The sequence below is a fragment of the Pempheris klunzingeri genome, chromosome 16, assembly GCF_042242105.1.
Source record: "Pempheris klunzingeri isolate RE-2024b chromosome 16, fPemKlu1.hap1, whole genome shotgun sequence".
Lineage (NCBI taxonomy): Eukaryota > Metazoa > Chordata > Actinopteri > Acropomatiformes > Pempheridae > Pempheris > Pempheris klunzingeri.
Genome location: NC_092027.1, coordinates 23,404,283 through 23,423,759, shown reverse-complemented (window position 1 = coordinate 23,423,759; position 19,477 = coordinate 23,404,283). Strand labels below are relative to the sequence as shown.

General features: G+C 43.9%; 2 protein-coding genes and 1 non-coding gene across 3 annotated transcripts; 1 reads left to right on the top strand and 2 right to left on the bottom strand.

Moving 5' to 3' along the window:
• Positions 1-11,031: 11,031 nt before the first annotated feature.
• Positions 11,032-14,844, bottom strand: e2f3 (E2F transcription factor 3). The gene is made up of 7 exons (XM_070845986.1): positions 14,801-14,844; positions 14,263-14,374; positions 13,328-13,568; positions 12,425-12,534; positions 12,108-12,244; positions 11,668-11,854; positions 11,032-11,455 (listed from the first exon to the last, which is right to left on the bottom strand). The coding sequence occupies exons 3-7, from the start codon at positions 13,471-13,473 to the stop codon at positions 11,193-11,195; spliced, it is 843 nt and encodes a 280-aa protein (XP_070702087.1). The 5' UTR covers positions 13,474-13,568; positions 14,263-14,374; positions 14,801-14,844; the 3' UTR covers positions 11,032-11,192.
• On the top strand, positions 12,725-12,798 carry trnai-aau (transfer RNA isoleucine (anticodon AAU)). The gene has a single exon. It is a non-coding gene; the product is annotated as a tRNA-Ile (tRNA).
• A 1,542-nt stretch (positions 14,845-16,386) lies between the features above and the next one.
• On the bottom strand, positions 16,387-19,411 carry srfbp1 (serum response factor binding protein 1). Its single transcript, XM_070846463.1, has 3 exons — positions 19,371-19,411; positions 18,370-18,855; positions 16,387-18,234 (listed from the first exon to the last, which is right to left on the bottom strand). Exons 2-3 carry the CDS (start codon positions 18,853-18,855, stop codon positions 17,005-17,007), a joined length of 1,716 nt encoding a protein of 571 aa, XP_070702564.1. The 5' UTR covers positions 19,371-19,411; the 3' UTR covers positions 16,387-17,004.
• Between the last annotated feature and the right edge of the window lie 66 nt (positions 19,412-19,477).

The window sequence follows — 19,477 nt, the reverse complement described above, 5'->3', positions numbered from 1 at the left end:
AGAAATAGTTATTCTAAACATATAATAAATATATTAAATTCTCTAATTAGTTTCTCAGTGACATTGCATTGCACTCAGAAAGGGGAAGTAGCAGAGACGATACTGTCATGTTGTTCATGTCTACACTTGCCAAGTCACTGCCACCTTCCACATGCTCTGTCCAGCCAGCGTTGGCCATCTTCCCTTCATGGGTCCAGTGGTGGTGATGGCAAATAGCCAGACTGGTGTCCTGTAACTTCAGCATTCCATACAAATCTCTAATATTATACAACGCAGAAGACAAAGCAACTAAAGTCTGGAGTTGCCTGACATGGTTAGCTTTCATAGCCTAACCAGTGCAGATATCGCAGACAGGATGAAGCAACAGTGCCAACATCGGCTCCAGACTGGCTAACCGTCTGTGGTTGTAAATAAAAGGCAATAAAACGTAGATATTTGACCAAATAGGTAAACAAGTCTAAATCTAAATCAGCCCAGAGAAAATGTACATCACCATTCATCATCAAAGCTGGGATCAGTGAATTCAGTGTCTTGATGAATCATCTTCAATCTAGTGTTTCAAAAGACCGTCAAATAAGAAACAAGTCAAACGGAGTTGATCGTTATTAAAAGTAATCACATTGCTGTTGAGAGAGAAATTCAAGATCACAGTGTGACTAAGGAAACCAAGATGGGTTACAGGAAAAGTGTTATGAAAGGGGAAAAGAGTCTGGATAGAAGAAGACTGATTCAGAGGGACAGTTTACCGGGGAGGGGTAGAGGGTGTAACGTCACATCACACGGGCATAGAAGGCCAGCAGAGGGACAGAAAGGAAGAGGTGCAGAGAGAGAGAGAGGGAGAGAGAGAGACAGAGAGAGAGAGAGGGACAGAGAGAGAGAGAGAGAGAGAGAGGGAGAGAGGGAGAGAGAGAGAGAGGGAGATTTTCTATAAGCAGAAGCTAAAGAGGTCAGACTGTTAGTTTCTGGGTCAGAGCGCATTAAACAAGCAGCCGTGCTGAGCAGTCGTCCACGGCCTGTGGCAACACAGCAATGTGGACAGGCTTCTACCAACTGTGACCACACATTAGGCATTTACTGCCAGCCATACACACACTGCTCAGGGCGTCAACACATAAAGTTGCCCTTTATTGTAATCCACAGCATAAAGGGACAGACACAGACTTTGGTCTGAGAAGCCAGCAGCCAGCAGTAGGGTGTGTGCGCTGACTGGCACGAACGTTAACCTGAACTCTCATCAGTAATGGTCCCAGGAACATGGCTGAAGGCGTAAACATTGGGAGGTAACACATACAGGACATGGTATGGAATATATATGGCATGAGAGTGACTTGGAAGAAACTGAGTTGTCAGCAGGGTGAACTAGTTTATTCTCATGTCGCATTCCTTAGGTCTGGTTGCCTGCGACGGGTCTGAGAAGCATGTTGGAACTTCACCACACAGTCTTTGATGGTAAAATGCGGTCCAGTCGGTCCACGACAATCACACAGGAAAGAATGAGACACTGAATGGCATCCGCAAATCATCTCCGTTTAACACAAACTGATGTTAAAGATCTAAAGGGATATTCTAGAGATTAAGTATTGTAATGCTGTAGCGTGGGAGACGTTGTGGGATTAGAAAAAGCCTGGTCTAAATCAAGGCTGAGAGAGGTCGAGCTCCAGTGCTGGATCCTAATGAGGCAAGCTGAGAGCGTCCTTTTTCTCAGACCGTCCACGACCGGTCAGCTCTTCAGTATTGCAGGTTTTGCTTTAAAATATTGATCTCTGAGCAAAAGCTGGGATACCTGGGTGACATCGCATGGTACGTTTTCTCTCGGGTTCAACTGGACCCTCCAGGCATTATCCAACAGACAGAATACACAGGTTGACAAGCACTCCATGATTAAACCGATTTTGATGGAGAATTCCACGAATTTTACACATCAAGACCGCCTTTGGGTAGGAATTACAGTTCTCCACACACACACACACACACACACACACACACACACACACACACACACACAACATCTCTGCTGGTCTGTGCAGAGAAGGATGCTATGATTAATCACAGAGGATTTACACCTACAACTACCAATTCTGTGTATCAAGCATGTTGACCGGTTGGTCCAACTTCCTGCTGGGAAAAAAAAAACCACCTTAAAGTTGGCCTTGAGTTGGGATCCTTTTATGAGACTGCTGTGTCAAAGTCAGGAACTAACTTTCATGCTTAGTATTAGTTTGAAGTTGTCGATTTTTGTGGGCTACAGTGGCTGACTTGAACTCGAATTACATGTGTAACAGTACCTACAGCAGAGATGTCAGCCTTCTTTGAACGTTTTCCATGTTACGATAAAGGCCAACATTTTACATTTACACTTACAACATTTACATTCAAGTGCGGTTCACCTCCTACTTAATACTATTAAACAAAATCTTTGATGGCTGCAAAATCAAACATTCCACTTTCACCTCCATCCATAAACATCCATAAAGTGAGCTCCGGGCAGAGCCAGAATATGACTTCGAAAATAATCTTTCAAGGACAAATAATAGACCCAACTGAACTGAGAGCAGCCATTAGACAAAAGAGAGCAGGAGAAAGAGGCAAATATCTTTCCAATTATCAGCTCTGGAGCATGTTCTTAAGAGCGGGCTGAAAGGACAGGTTATTAAGCTTTAATGCATCACAGCATAGGAACCATTCAAGGCCTTCTCCCTCATTAGACCTACCACCAGCCTCGCACTGTGTGTGCGTACGCTTGTGCACGCGTGCAAGTAGTTGTTCACGGCTAAGCACCTCATACAACACTAAACACTTAAACATTGGTAATGAGAGTGTGAGTGCTGGCTAGTCCGCTTACAGAGGGAATAATTGCAGATTTAGCCAACAAGGGCATTTTCATTCCCCTGTACAGATGGGATTAGCGCACATACAGAAAACAGGAGTCACATTTTCCTAATAAAACCACTCAACAGGAGAGAAAATGCTTTTGGAACCATGCCCAAAGAATGTATACAGTATGTATGAAAGCACTTGATAAATCCTTGAGATTTAATCACATTTTCTGGATGTAACATCAAAATAAAAACAGGTAGGAGTGGAAGTAATGTTTGTAGAAAAACACTGCTGGGCAATGGCACAACAATTCCTCATGGAATATGATCCTGATTTCTAACTTCCATTCCTTACCTATTTCTTTTTAGAACAGACAAACAGCATGATGAAATTGCTGCAGATGATATATTGCCCCGGTTGATGTCTGTGTATGAGTGCGCAGTGTGGGTTGATTCCGCAAACAAAGCCAGAATTGATTCACCTTATTGAAATCCACCACATAATATCTGAGGGAATCCTTCTGCCCATGAAGCTTTCTCGCCCTCTATAAATAAAACGATCAAGAAAGAAATTACAGGATGGAAGTGGAGAGAGCGGAGAAAGGAAGAGGAAAAACAGAAGCCTCTCTGGGAAAGGAGGCCCCAGTCAACCTGTGTGTGTGTGTGTGTGTGTGTGTGTGTGTGTGTGTGTGTGTGTGTGTGTGTGGGACTTTTAGCGCGCTCGGCGTGCTAGGACGTCGACAAAGCCAGCATTTGAACACATTAGCAGGACAAAACACTGTCTAACATCCAGTCCAAGTCAGCAGGATCAATGAAGAAGCATTGGCTGCGGTGCTTCTGCTCAGTCAGCCACTAACTCTCCTTCTGTCCGTTCTTGCATCCAGCGATCATCACCACTTGTGCACACTGTGGCCCTCAGTCTGATGAGGATGATTTTCCGTAGATGGGATGATTAATGTGCCTGCTCTAAGATGCTGAGTGAGATTGATGCTGCCCGCTATCCCCTCCATGCCTAATCTTTCATCCTTACAGTAAATATGACACAATGTCCATATGCGGGCGAAAACAGCCTGATTAAACACAGCTTGCAAGCCCTCATCCCTTTTAATGATTACATCCAAAGGCACTCTCTCAGTCAAACGGCTGTTGCCCTTAATGAAATTAGCCGTTCGCACTATCTTCCTCCTCTGTGCGCGAGGTAAGGAGTTTTTACAGGGGTCACTTGGCTAAGTAACCCTCGTTAAGCAACTCTAATGCAAATGAGATGCAAATCTGGCTAAAACGGAACACTGGTTAATTTGGCCTCCTGACACTGCAAACAGTCACAGGGGATCCAATGCAAATTACATGCAAATGACAACTGCCGGTCTTTGTCTCCATTGGCTAAAGGGTAGGAGCCTATGGGTTCGGGTTCACGTCTGGTTTTGTCTATGCAAATATTTGATGTATCCAAGTGGAGCTGAAGAAAGTAAATACCCACTGGAGAGAGAGGGGTGGAGTGGCGGAGGAGGTTCACAACAGGTCAGGAGGCTGTCATCACAACAGCTGAAGCATTATACACCCACACCGCGCAGCCCGGTGCGAGAGAGGAAAAATACAAACCTCAAACCAGAGAACAAGAGGGAAGTAGACATTACATTCCAACCGCTCCACATTCACCAAAGCCAAGACCCAGCTGTGTGTGATCCAGCCAACTCCTACATCATCTGGAGCCATGCCTCATATATTCACTTCTGAGATCGAGCCCTGTAAAGACAGTGTTTAAATATGGCAATCTGGCCAGCGTCGCATTAACACTTGACAGAGGGTCCATCTGAAGCCAAAGCCTCCTGTGATGAGGTCAAGCCTTTGTCCAGACGAGCCCCTGAAGACCATGTGACAGAGGAAAATCACTTTGTCTAATGCTCCTACAGTCCACACACACCGACCTGCAGTATGGATTCCTCCAGATAATAGCAGTTAATTGATCTCACTCATCCCCCGCCCTGCGTGTTAGGCACATTTTCTCTTTTTTTTTTACTGCCATGGACTTTTGTACGAATTCGGAGGACAGAACCACGTTTGCAGTAAGCCAAGGCTCATTCTACATCGGCTGAAATATGAGTCACGTGAATGTTACCTTGGAGAACTAGCCTGGGAGCAAGGCGAGTCTGCGAGCTCATGTGTGTCTGGCCCTCCTCCCATTCAGACCACCTGACCTCTGTCGGACCAATCGTAACCATTTATTTAAAATGGGGCGGGGCTGATATGATGGCTGACAGAGGAGCGCTGTTGAGGCATTTTTCCAAATACAACTAATATGGAGCATGCTGTTGAATGTTTACTTGTGTGTTAAATAAGATAGACCAGTATCCAGCTTAATTAACAGAAGAACAGACAGCTGCACTCGAACATTTTGTTGAGAAGAAACTGTTCTTTGCCGTACTCCCAACAGAATTTAGTTATGTTTTGGTCACGTTTCGTTGCTCTGATTGGTTGTAGGCCTGTCCAATAGCATTGGGAAACAAAAATAAGCAATAAAGAGAGATTCCTATTGCGAATTTGTCTGGTCTGTCTCATTATTGTCTTGTTGAATTAGCGTAGCAATTTCCATGTCTCACTAATTCGTCACTGAATGAAATGGTACCTAAGAACAAAATGTCAGGGAGAAGAAGCTTGGAAAGTTATGGTGAGTGACTGGCACGAGCATATTGCCAGCTTGGACAAAGTGTTGGCCATTAGATCACTGGCTACATAAGTTTACCGACGGATGCCACTCTCTTGCGAGGCTGCTCATTTACAGAGCATTTATTGAGATTATTTTTAGGCATTTTGCCTCAGTTAGACAGTCTGACGGTAAAGACAGACGGGGAACATGGTGGGAGAGCAGAGGGGATGTCATGCAACAAAAAGGTTCCTTGGCCGATGCTGCAACAACATTTTGACCATCAGACCACATGGGCAGCAATCAAAGAGTAAGTAATATCCCATCACACCACATTGCATATTCAAAGGTGAATTCAGTTACGGAGAGACTCCCAACATGTTTACCCCAACACACACACACACACACACACACTCACAGCTCTGCACAGCCCTGACTGATCCAGTTTGATGGGAGAGAATGTGTCATTACCTTTGCTTTAGGGGTGTTTAGGGGACAAGGCAATGTGGTACTTTCTGTCTGGAGGGCCGTGTTGTTTGACTTTTAGTACGTACAGTTTACTAAACCCCAGTCCATCAGTGCCGATAGGGCCGGTTTGCACTGACACATCTACCGCTCAGACAGCGGTTACTGCTTTGTATGATACTAAAAACAGGTCGAGGTGCGCCTGCAGGTACTTTTAGTGTGTACTGTTACAGTCATCTGTTGATCTCTCCCGATATATCCAGAGGCCCTCTTAGTCAGCCTGCTCAACAAACCAGTGCACCTTTCTCTGTAGTATACTCTGCACACCATGAGCTATGGGTGATGAATCAAACTACTCCTGTCCTGCTCTCTCACTATTCATTTCATTCATAAACCCAAAATATTGTTAAGGCAGCCGATTGGCTGGGAGCGTGCTACGCAAAAAGACGGCGCGCTCTCGGTAGCCAATGAGAGGAGAGTAGTACGCTCTCTCTCTCTCTCTCTCTCTCGCTTTCTTTTTCTCCCTCTTTAACCCTCTCTCATTTTATTCTCTCTCCCTCTCTCTCTCTCTCTCTTCTCACTCCCTGCCTCAGTGCATTACAGCAGTCAAAACAACAGCCTGGTTGAGGAGAGCGCAGCGAAGAAACAAGTGCTATATTTTAGGGAAAGGGGACATCTGGACAAGACCATTAACCTCCACTCTGAGAGTGGATTGCACTTGCTCTGAGGGGGCCGCTGAGGGGCCGAGTCTTAAGTGGTGACTTAGTCCTATCTCGCCCTTTGAGCCCAGCCATCTGTGTATTTTGTTGAGCGCTTTAAAGCCTCCTACTGTATTTGTATTTGCTTGTAGGTGACAGGGAAAAGCACTCTAAAAATGAAACCTTATCGATCAGCTGATCAGCTGATTGACAGCTATATTGAGTGATCTTTCACTGAGCATTCTTGAGATGGGAGGTGGCTGACGTCAGGCCTCATTCGATATGACCCAATTCAATATTCACTTTGGTTTTTTTTCCCCATGTGCAAATCTTTGTGGCGCAGATAGTACAAAAAAAACAAGAGACACACATGAATCAATAATAGCACTGATCCAGTGACTCTCCATGAACTCAAAGTGTGTGTAACAGTTTGTGGGGAACTGGGTTGACTGGGTTTATGTGGGGTTTTGAGGTACAAGACTGCCATCTACGGACAGGTCTGGATGCTGCAGGCAGCCGACAGATTACATCATCATGTTGGGAGCGCTGATGTGTTTTTCTCAGAAGCTGTGGCTCAGACAAAGAGAAGTAGAGGCAGTTGGGTTTTTTCTATGAGAGAGATGCAGGAGAAAGTTTAAAAGAAGTGCATGTGGCCTTCTGCGGGAAAAAGCACTTCAGACATTTCAAGTTGGTTTGTTTTCACATCTACATGACTTCTAATAATAATAATAATAATAAAAAATCTGGTTTGATCAGTCATCAGCTGATCTGGGATAACGATTACAAACAATCTGCTGAAAATTATTGGTGATGTTTTTTGTGTCCAAACCACCCTAAACACACTAAGCTACCTGACATCCAGGCTGGTCACCAGACTTGTTTTATACTGATGCTCAGTGATCAGACTAACGGGACGGTATTCAGGTCAGTGGAGACGATGACATCAGTCAAACCTTGGAGTTAAACCTTTTCTCCCTGTTTTCTGAGTGGGCTCTCTATTGCTGTTGAACAGGTTGTCTGAATGTCCTTCATGTAGATTTTGTAACTCAACAGGAGGACCTGATGTGAATGTGAGCTGAATGTAAGTCATCATCACCAATGCCTGAAATGTTTAGACCGTCACACAAGCCCGTCGGCCAAGTGTCTGTCCTGCTGTAGCCCCGCTAGCTCAAGAGGTGACGGTTTGTAGCCGAGGCAAATCCCCACACAAGGACGTTCAATTTGAAACTTTGTCCACTCGAACATTTGAACATTAAATATTTCATTTGGCACGTTGCTACATGGCAGCCAAACAGACTACCTCTGAGTTCAGCTATCACAACAGTTCCACTTGATACCAAATTCATAAAAGCAAATTCCCAGAGAGACACTGTGATTGTGTGAGGGATTCTGTGGGATCACACTGACTCCTAGTGTCTCCATGTATACTGCAACAGGGGAAGCTCAGTTTCACTGCAGGGGAGATTGGTGGCAAATATTTTGAAAATGTTTTTCACTGAATTAGTGCTACATACATATTCATCTTGGCATGTAGTTTGGGGTCCAAAACAGACAGCAGCAGCACATATTGAGACTAAAACAAAGCAAACCAGCTATTCTCTTCTCGCTGTTATGTCTAGTCAAGTAAAATGCTTTGAACAGTCACATCCAAGACGTCGAACTGAACCTGTAAAGATTTGGAGGGTTTAAAAAAAAAAATTAAAATGTACTCACTCAATATCAAAATCTCTCTGTTTTATAATAAATATCTGCAGGTAAACCAACGCCTAGTTCATAAACTAACACTCATTTACAACTAGCAAAGCATGTGACCATGAAAAACTCACTGATATCACTTATTCAACACAACAGCAAATGAGTGTGACTAGTTAGTTAGTTAAAAGAGCTTAACCAATTATACCATTTTTTCCATAATCAAATAATACATTGACCTGTTCAAAAAATAAAAAATGTGCCAGTCAAAGAAGCATCGTCTTTACTTGGTGGAATAATTTATTTTCTTGCTAAATTTTTTTAATGCTCACTTCTCTCAAATCAACACAGAACATTTCAGCAAGTAAACTCTTATTTAATAAAAAAAACAAGAGAAAAAAAGAAAGCAAAGTAGTCCCACAACCCTCTCAGCCAGACAATCACAGCCGGGGAAAACAATGCTGGATGAGCTTTTATTATCAAACATATATTTTCAGGATTTTTTTCAAATATTGTTCAAACACATCCACACCACACAAAACCCAAAGAGTGGACTGAAGAACGGACACTGCATCATGTAGAAAGTGTCTGTATTTTAGAGAGGGCCGAGTGGTGACTGGTCAGAGATCTACAGTGTTTCAATCTTGAGGGCAGGGTAGTCAGACACCACGTTAAAACTGCAATCAATGATTTTCTTCCAAATGTGTGTCAAAGTCACGGAAATGATCAAAGCGCTACGTGAAGTGGAGATGAGGAACACGTACAGCATGAGCTCATCTAACCAGGCTTGTTTCTTTCTATTTCAGCTGGATAAAGTACTTACTTCCACCTGAACTGAGAACTTCAGCTACATCAAAGTCATTAAGTCAAGAACGTCTGGGTACAAAAGGAACACATTAAGTGAATATCATTTTCTGTTGGACCAAGTGGTTTCTCGCGTCAGGAAGAATCTGAGGAGATTTCAACAGGAAAATCCACGACACGAGGCTCTGAAAGGGAGATTTAACAGATAATGGGTGCTGATGGTCTAGTGGCTGTGAGTTTGGAATTTTAACTTTTTTAGTTTTAGTTCAGATCCAAACTGAGACACACAATAACAGAAGAGGACCAACAACTCCCGTGGAAAATCGTGAGTTTTGTCAGTGGAGTCTGGTGGCTTTGAACTCAGTGATATAACAGCAGCTATTTATGGTTTAAAAAAAAAAAAAAACAGGACAATGTGTGTGACAGAGAGGTCAGACCCAACAACCTGAGCCTGTCCGCGGCAAAAACACTTTGTGTTTTGGTATTTTGACTGGCAAAGTACCGAACTTGAGAGCTTATGAATGTCCGTAACTTAAGTCTCGTTGTGGCGCTCTGACTCTGAAGCTGCAAAAAGTCATTTGGGAAAACTGAACAGAGTACCCTGGTTTGTGGTTCAATGTGGTCATACCCGGGTAGAGCCCATTACAATGGCTGTTAGTTCAGTGCCTCGTGGTGGACTTGAATTCCTAACAAGAGCACAATAGTAGAAAGCCTCAACTGTACGGCTGGTAGAAATAAATGAGGGAAAAAAAAAAGTTATGATTGCCATTAATTCAGAGATAAAAGCTTGGTTTCCACAGTGGTTTTACAGTTCTCTGTACAGTTTGGAGAATGTTAAATCTTCAGCGCTCATTTGAGGTGCTCAATCAAAGGCAGAGTCAGTGTTCAGTGTCATCAGTAGACTATTCCAAGCCTCTAAACAACTACGAGGGTGAAGAAAAAGTTACTGGCCTACACATTAGGTACCATAACAGGTACGTGGAAGTTGATCAGAGGAGCTGTAAGACTTTTCCCGAATAACTAACAAGTATTTGACAATCAAGACAAATCACTCTGTGAAGAGGAATTGGAAAAAGGTTAAAACTCAACTTTTGTGTGACTTAAGTCTGAATATACAAAATGATACTTCTAGTAAATGCTACTAGAGCCCTGAGGAAACTATGAAGTCTCAACTGGACTCAGAAACCAACTGAGACAAAGAGGATACGGTGGGCTCTGCATTGGCCTGATACTCTTAGTAAATGGATCGGTATCAGCCATGACACATCCTGTCCAACATCAAGAGTTATGAGGACACTGTTGACGTTGTAAAATTCTGCCCATCAAATAAATTCTGCTATGCCAGGCTATAGCAATCCCTGGAATCACAGCGAAGTAAACAGATTCTATGGCTGCAAAAAAGGACAACACTGGAATAAGATGGGTACTCAGTATCAGCAGGTACTGAGTTTACATACTGGATTCGGTATCAGATGAGAGACAGTTGGATTGGTGCATCCCTTGTAGCAGAGCCAACACAAGACGTGTTGGTGCTTTGTATTTTTAGTGCTTTTAATCAATACCTCCTGATGCTAAACTAGTGTTTAAACCATCAGGCTCTGATGTGAAAGATCCAGGTACAAAATGTCACCTGTGACATCTTTCCAGACCCCCATTACAGGATACCGTGACATTAACAATGAAGAATTAGTGCTGTGTAACACTCAGACTTTAGAGAAGGACACTTGGGAAGCACACACAGAAGCACAACAGAACAATTAAGGTTAAAGGTCTGACACAACGGGTTTTGAGTCCAAGTCCTTACGACAAGGAAGACAATAAGATCTCACCTGGTCCTAAGAAACACAAAGCTATTCCAAGACCACTTCAATGTGATGTGTTTGGGTAACAAACTCCTCCACGTACCTGAGCGTCAGTAAATCCCAGTCACGTCGTCCAGGATAGGCAAATGTAATTATAAAAAACTCACATTGAAATCAGCACTTTGTTCTTTTATTGCATCCCCATGATATCCTGTTTGTGGAAAGATGGCAGCTGCCTTCAAAATAATTAAAAATGTTTCAAAATGGCTGTTCAGAGGGGCGTATCCGGGGGCAACTGCTCCAAGTCAACAGAGAAGAGGTCAGTGATGCCCTCGTCCTCTGTCAGGCTCAGGAGGTACTCCTCCCCATGGAGAGAGAAGGCCATAGGTGGCGTGAGGGTGACAAAGCTCTGTTGATCTTCAGAGGGGGGGTGGAGGGAGGTGGGCATGGGGGAGACCGAAGCGACAGTAACCGGTGGTGAGTGCTGTGTCGGCTCGGAGATACTATTGATTCCAGACACACGGTTAGCACTGTCTGGAAAGATAATGGGGGTGTGGATAAGGAGACATGAGGGAAGAAAATGAGGAGCAACCTAAAAAGTAGGTGTAAAACTATATACAGTACCTCATAGATTTACTGTAAAGGCAAATACGGGGGACCCGTGGTTATTTGCCACCAAAAAAATACCATTTTGCGAGAGCAACCTGTGTGAGGCCGACCGCGGGACCTCTAAGTGCAAGACTCACCTTTGGAAGACACCTCGACGAAGATCGAGCGAGGCGAGAGGGGAGCAGAGTTGTTCCCGTTAGTGGACGAGTTTAAGTGGCTTCCATTAGCCACACAGCCATCTGTGGCTTCCATGGGGATGGGATCATCGGAGCAGAGGAACACCTCGATGGGTCCTTGTGTGCTGCAGAGGTGGACCTGGAGGCTCTGAGCGCAGAGGAAGCAGACAGTGTGCTTTTATTAAATGGTCTGTGAAGACTGAGCTGACAGTAAAGACTTAAGAGGAAACGGTGTCCTGAGAGGATGTAGCAAAACATTAATTATGTGACGCCAATGTTGCACAAGTAAAAGCAAAGCAATTAACCACCCTGCATGGTTTGACTGGGGTTTCCGGTCATAATATTGAGTTCCATTACAAAAAAAGACAACAGATAGCTCACTTATTATGGTGAAAATTTACCTCTTCTGGGTGTGGCACCTCCAGTTTTGTCTCTGCAGGGGCTTTGATGACGATCACAGTCTGTTCTGTCAAGCTGGGAATCTGTTGGACATCCTCGTAGGTCAAATAGGCAAACGTGATCACCAGGGTTAAGGAATATGGTCAGATTGATTGGTGTTTGTGTACAGCTGGGGTCCACTCACTGACTGACCCCAAGCCTCTTATCATAAGTGACACAGGCCTTTAGACCCATAATCTGTAAGTATTTTGACATAAATCAATACAAAATGAAGCTGGAATTACAGTCAAAGGATATCTCTGAGTGTGGTGGTTCTCACACAACTGGTGAATCTGTCTTGTGCAACTTTGGATCAACTCGTCCATCCTCCTCTCCTCCTCTATGAGAGCCTTCTGCTCCTGAACTGTGTGCATGGTCAATTTACCGCCCCTTTGCACAAACACACACCCACCCACACACACACACACACACAATACAGGATTAACACCACAACACAGTTGAAGCTTTACTCACCGTGAGGAAATTAGAAGTAAGACAAACAGTAAGAACTGTAAAAACAGTAGCACACAGTCAGCAAACTCAAGTGTGAGATCTGGAGGCTGAAGTCTGGCTACAGTATGGCCGGTTAGCTCAGTTGGTTAGAGCGTGGTGCTAATAACGCCAAGGTCGCGGGTTCGATCCCCGTACGGGCCAACAAAGTTTTGCTTGGCTCGATAGCTGGTTGTCGTTCCTAACAGTGGAAATATACTTTGCACATTGACTGTACTTTATGTTAAGTTGCACATTTTGTAAATATATTTACATGTTAAGCAATAGCAGTTTATTTAGCAATAGTAGTTTATATTTATATGTTTTTATATTTTATTCTATCCTCTTCTTTTTTTACTCTTTGGCATTCAGTGTGGATGGATTCAGTGTAAGATTTTCATTGTACAGGGAAACCTGTTTCTGCACTGTACACTCAACAATAAACGCTTTGAATCTTTGAACCTTGAAGCAGATTGTCAAGTATCCACCAGCAGCTGTTACAGGTTTTAAATGTAGTATAATCTGCTGTTAAGAGCCGGCCTTCGGTCTTAATAATGTCCAATAATGTGCATATTCATCTAAATTTGTTAAGATTGTTTGTTAAATATTTAATAATTCTCAACAAAACATATAAGCTAAAGCACCACAATGTGCGCATATGCACACACTGCCTGCCACAGCCACTGATACTTACAGCCACTCAACATGGTTTTTAGACTTCTTTTTGATGAGCTGGATGCCTTCCAGGACATTGGTGACGTCGTAGACTCGTCTCTTAGGGGCATTGAGCTCCTGGGCGACCAAGTTTAGGTCCAACACGCCGTCAGCAGAGCGGCTCATCAGCTCCGCAAACCTCTGCGTCAAGAAACCGAGCGAAGCGTCATTGCGCGACCTCTCGAACAGGGACTTGCGTGCTATGGGACTGGGGGTGGGAGCTGGAAAAACAGGTGAAGGCTGAGAATTTTTGCATTTGTGACGATTCCTATGTTAGAACTTATTTGTCATTATTGTAGAGCGCTTATTTTGACTCGCTCTCTCCAAACGTTTGTCAGTCTTCTGTTACCACTGAGCAGAAGAAAGAGAGGGTGACGTGGACCTCCTTTTTGACACAACCTAACATGATCTCAAAGTTTCACTGCCAAAGGGCATTAGACACTGTTTCATCATCAGAAACTCTCTGGTTTCATTTTAAACTGGTGAAATTTGGAGTCTGCTGTATTTATGTCCCGTGTGTGGTCAAAGTGACATCAAGAGATTGGAGGACAGCCTTGAGGAAATGTTGAGCAGAACCATAATTCAGTAGCCCATGAAGGAGGCATGAAGGAAGAAGTATTTCACTGATTATATGACTCTCAAAGAGAACAAAGACAGAGTATATGAGGAACCTTTTGGAGCTGATGTGATAAACAGAACTGGGATCTCAAGAAAAACTTTAGAAAACTTTCTCAAGTCTATAAGTACTTCAAAAAAATAACAATGAAAAGTGGCTTTGCAACTCTTCACCGTTAACTTTTCATTCCCACCTCGAGGTTGACAGATATCAGCCTGCTCTGCAACACTTTTACTGAATCAAACTACCACTCCACTACTGAAAAACCTTACTAGTGACTGCTGTGCAAAGGCACTTACTGTTCCCTCCAGTGTGGGACAGGGAGGCCACTGGCTTCTTGGCTTTGGCGGGCCCGACACCATCCTGAAGGTCTTGGGGGTCACCAGCCTCCAGCTCCAGCCTTCTCTTTGCCTGAGCGAAAGAAAGAAACACATACAATTAAAATGCTTGGCATTACAACATTGTGCAACTTAGACTAGTTTGCATTATGCCATTGAATCCTTTTACTCACAGAGCAGCCATTTTGGGCAATAATACAGTATAAACTTGCCATGAATTGATTGTATACACTTGTGCCTTAAGCTGCATGCAGGTATGAGCAATGAACGTGTCACCACATAAAATATTAAGTTTACCTTGTCACCTGGAGCTGGTTACTCATCGTTATTGAGGTTTGTCATTATCTGGGGGTGGGTACAGAAGCTAGCTTCCCTTACTGGTGTGTTTAGCTTGTTGGAGCAACATCTCCCCATCCCCCTCCCATGCTCACCCAAGGCCTGAACAGTAGTTTGCTTCTGGCAATAAGGAACACATTACCGTGCACAATTAACTCCTTACCGATGTATTCACACAGGCACGCGACTGTTAAACAGCGCTGTCAGCGTCTGCGGGACTCAAAGACCGAAATGTACAAAAGTATGTCCCGACAAGGCGCGGAATGATGCCTCAGTCCAGGGAAACGCGAGCGTGAAGTTACCGGAAATACACAAATGTAGCCGAAGCTTCACGAATTCACCTTCAAAATAAAAATATGCAACCACAGCGCGCTCGTCCTGCGTTTTCACACGACTAAGACAACCAAACATAGGCCGGAAAATCAAGGTGGGACATAATTACATCTATGGCATGACCCTCAAAGAAAGTGTTATGCCATATGAGAGATTAATAAAAACTTCTTTCTTCCCCAACACCAACTAGTGGCAAGTTGACACTCGTTACTACTTTTTTGCTTTTCCCAACAAGAACACAGTCCATATTTCTCCGTTAACACACATAAATGTTACATGCCCCTTTCCTTATGTGGCCTCTTATGCAAGATGGCAACGTGTATTATTAATTTTCCACTGTATTTACCTTTGACACTCCGGGTTTGACACTTCGAATGACAATAGTCTTTTATTCTGATGACACGTTTATATCGCTTCCGGTAGCAGCCACAGTGACTTTTGTTTGCTTGACGCACTGAAGTAAAGTTGCATTTCGGGTTACCGATGGTGTTCAAGCCTCTGAGAGAGCACATCGGTGGCTGCTTGACAAACCACACAAGTAGTTATGTGTTCCCAAGCATGCAACATAATCAGAAAAATAAACCAATAAAGAGGGACGAGGGCGGAGAGGTGGATGATAAACTGGTCTGGCTGTGTATAAAGTGACTAGCGATATAAACCCAGTGCATTTTTTAAGGTTAGCTAGCGTCCAGGTTAAACGGGTGGCGCTACGGGTAAAACCAGTCTGCTAGCGTGTTTTGGACAGTCAGCGTGGTGGAGATCTTTGCCACAGCTGTCCACCTACGTTGTGGCTTATACAGTTGTTAGCTTAACGTACCTGAACTCGGTCGAGGCTAGCTTTCGGCCCTGACCCGGTTGTTGAGGGTCCGGGAGTTGTGGCGTATTTCACAGCGTTAGTCGGCTCGAAGAACCGGACTTCTACTTTGTTGGTCCTGCTCAGGAAGGAGCTCTTCTCGGGGTACTCCGAGCTAACGCCGACAGACCTCTCCGAGACCGACGAAGCTCCTTCGCTCATGTTGTCCCGCATTGACTGCTGCCACTCTGCCAACTAACCATATCTACCGTTTGTACAATGTATAACGGGCAGTATCCATCTCTGTGTAACTACATTTCCTCCGTTAATAAGGCAGATAGATGTAGTTTTAGCTAGCTAGCAGGGCTGGGGTTACCGACATAGCGCTCTCAGCACCAACCTGCAGATTCCCCGGCACAACTTTAAACCTGATTTGCATAAAACCCTGCTATTGGCCGGCGCTACACGTACGTAACGACGCGTGCGTCTGACGCAGCTGTAGCCAACCAATGGCAGCAGAGCTGTGCCACAAAGTGGACTGATGTTCTCACACAGTACAACAACAATGTCACTTTGAGCTGTATTTCTGTTTTTATGATCAAACAACATTTTGGTTGAGGAAATTAAGAATTCTTAGAAAGCAAACTACATTAAAAAAGGTGACTGTAATATAAACTTTAGGATGTTAAGACATACACTGGTGAGGGACAATTTGCAAAAACAGGGAAAAGTCATTTTAAGGTCTCACTGCAAAAGACAGCCGTGTGTCACCATACATATGAGAGAGAGAATGTGTACAATAGAAAGTGAAGCAACTATGAAATTAAGTTATGAACAGGTTAATACATAAAAACAAATAAACAATATCAATTCCCAAATCCACACTTCTAAATTTGACTAGCATTTTTATAAATAATCTGTTCCCTATCACCCGTTGTTAATTACTAAGCATACTTTATGAAGATGGCACGCTTCAGGTGATGCATTCACAGGTTACAATGAGATCATATTTAGGAATACAAATATTTAATGTCACCTTTCTATCCCATGAGGATGAAAAAGCAGTTTATACCTTGCAACATATCATTAAAATACTATACCACAATGATTTCTGATATCCAACAGAACAACCTTTATGCTTGACTCATGTGCCAGATAAAAACAGTCACCCAAAACAGGGCAGGTAAGACATTCAACTACAGGTTTGTTTTCAGGATTAATAAACTAACAAAAAAATAGTTTCAGTCATCGTCATCAAACTTGATCTTCTTCCCCTGGAAGGCCAGGATTTGTCCTTGCTGCTCCTTCCTTTTCTTACTGGCTTCCCATGATGGATGCAGGGCCTGCTGTGGTGCCTGGAAGGAAAAGACACCTCCGCCCCTGCGAACATCACCTCTGCCTCGCCCCCTCCCTCTGCCGCCAGAGGGAAAGTCCCTCTCTGACGACTCAGGCTTGCTGTACTTGGACCCTGACTTTCTTTCCGTACCCTTCTCCTGCTGTTGGAACTTGAATTGTTTACTAAAATCTCTATTTAGACCACCGCCACCCCTTGGTTTCCCTTGGCCCCTAAATTTATCCCCACCTCTCCCTCTGTCCCGACCAGACTTTGATAGGGAAGAACAAAACACAGACTGGAACGATTTGGACTTCAGCCTGGACTCAAGCTCATCAAGTTTACTCTGGACGGGGTCTGTTGGGCCCCCTTTCACTTCATGGCCTTTCCCGTCCTTCTCCCCTTCCACACTTTTCTGCTTCTTCTTCTTGAATTTGCTCACTTTTCCAACAAAGAAGTCGTCTTCGCTCTCCTCAGACTGAGAGGACTGCTTGTGGAAGCGTTCCTCTGTGCTGTCATCAAAGTACTCTCTCTCCTCATCCTCTGACGTCTCTAAATCACTCTCTTCCTCATCTTTCTGTCTCTGGAGCCCTTCGGGTGCAGACTTAAGGTTGGTTAGCTGTTCAGAGTCTTTACTTTGAGGTTTATTTTTCGCAATGTCCTTTACTGCGCTGCTTTTTATTGATGCTGGTCTTGTGCTCTTAGACTCCTGCAAATCTTTCCTTTGAACGTCAGCTGTATCAGCTGAATGAGTTGCTTTCCCCGTTTCTTTTTCAGATTCAGCAACTGTTGCGTCTTCAGTGTCTTCAAGGATACCATCTCCTTCCTCATAGTCTACGATTCCTTTTCCCTCCGCTGCAATGCAATCTTTTTTCTCACTCTTTCCTTCACCCTTTTTGTCTGCTGACTGTAGAGTCACCTTTTCAGCTTTATTTTGCACTTTTTCCTTCCCTCCCTGCTTTCCGGCCTTCATCCGTTCCTCTTTGAAGGCTTTCACGGCAGCTTTGATGTCCTCAATCTTCTTGTTGAACTGAGGGTGGGTGGCGATGCGCGCTATGGCCCGACTGGAAATGGTAGACTTGGGGTTTTTACACTCCTGTTCAAAGTTAAGATTCTTCTGCAAGGCTGTCTTGGTCACCTGGCAACAGGGAAGAAGTCAAATTAGACATTTCACCAAGCGTCTCGCCATTGTGAAATAAATCATCATCAATTTGGCTCATTTGAATATGGAATATAGTGTTGAATATATGGAATTTATTTAAAAAAAACCTACCAGGTCTGGTGAGAGGAGCTTCATGGTGTGGAGCTCCTCCAGCAGTCTGGCAGCTCTCCTCTGATTCCTCTCGATTTCCCCCTCTTTCCCCTTCTTCTTCTTCAGGGCGCCAATTTGTCGTGTCATCTTCCTGATGATCAAAGCCCTCACCCTCTTCACCTCCTTCCTCATCTTCACCACCTCATTGTTGAGGTTCAGGCCATTATCCTGCTTTTTCTCTTTGGGTTGAACAGGCAATGGGATGCTCTTCTCCTTTTCACCTGCAGAATGTGGTGTCGCTTCCTCCTCCTTTTCTTTGTCATCTCCCCCTCCCTGCTCTTCATCACCTCCGTCTTCCTCATTCCCATCATCACCACCCCCTCCTTCCTCACCTCTATCATCATCATCATCTCCTCCTTCCTCTTTTTCCTCAATCTCTTCCTCCTCCTCCTCTTTTTTCTCAGCAGATGGCACCATTTTCTCGACCTGGTCCATGGTGTATATCATCTGTTCAAACACAAACCCATCTTAGATCAGTAACTAACTGTAACTCACGTGTTCTTAATAGCAACATCATTCAAAATATGATAGTGAAAACAAACAACAACAACAACAAAAAAGGATATGTAGGTCAAACTTACATCCATGCAATTGTAATTTTGTTTTGTCTCTTTGAATTTTGCCACTACATACGTGTGTCCTGATGCACTTTTTCCATTCAAAACATACTGGAATAAATTCATGTCACACTACGGGCTGCTTTATAACTTATATGAGATTGTATAATGTGATGTCACAGCTAAATAGACTTGAGACAAAATGCATTTCTGTCATGGAAGCAAAAACGTGGTTAAATGTCTGATCGAGGATGCTAAACAAACGTGGTGGAGTCAGCGTGGAGAAGTTTTACCCTGGAACGGAAAGTGATGTAGGCTTATTTCACCTACCAGTAGCGGCAACATAACAAATGACAGAGGTCAGAGTAAAATAAAGCCACGGTAACCCGCTATTGTATCACTTACCGCTCAAAAGTGAACATTATACACTTAAAATTGAGAGAAGCGTCTCGGCTCGCTGTGGGCAGCCATTTTCCCTACGTCTCCGGCGGCGTGGTGGCGTCACGCGCAAG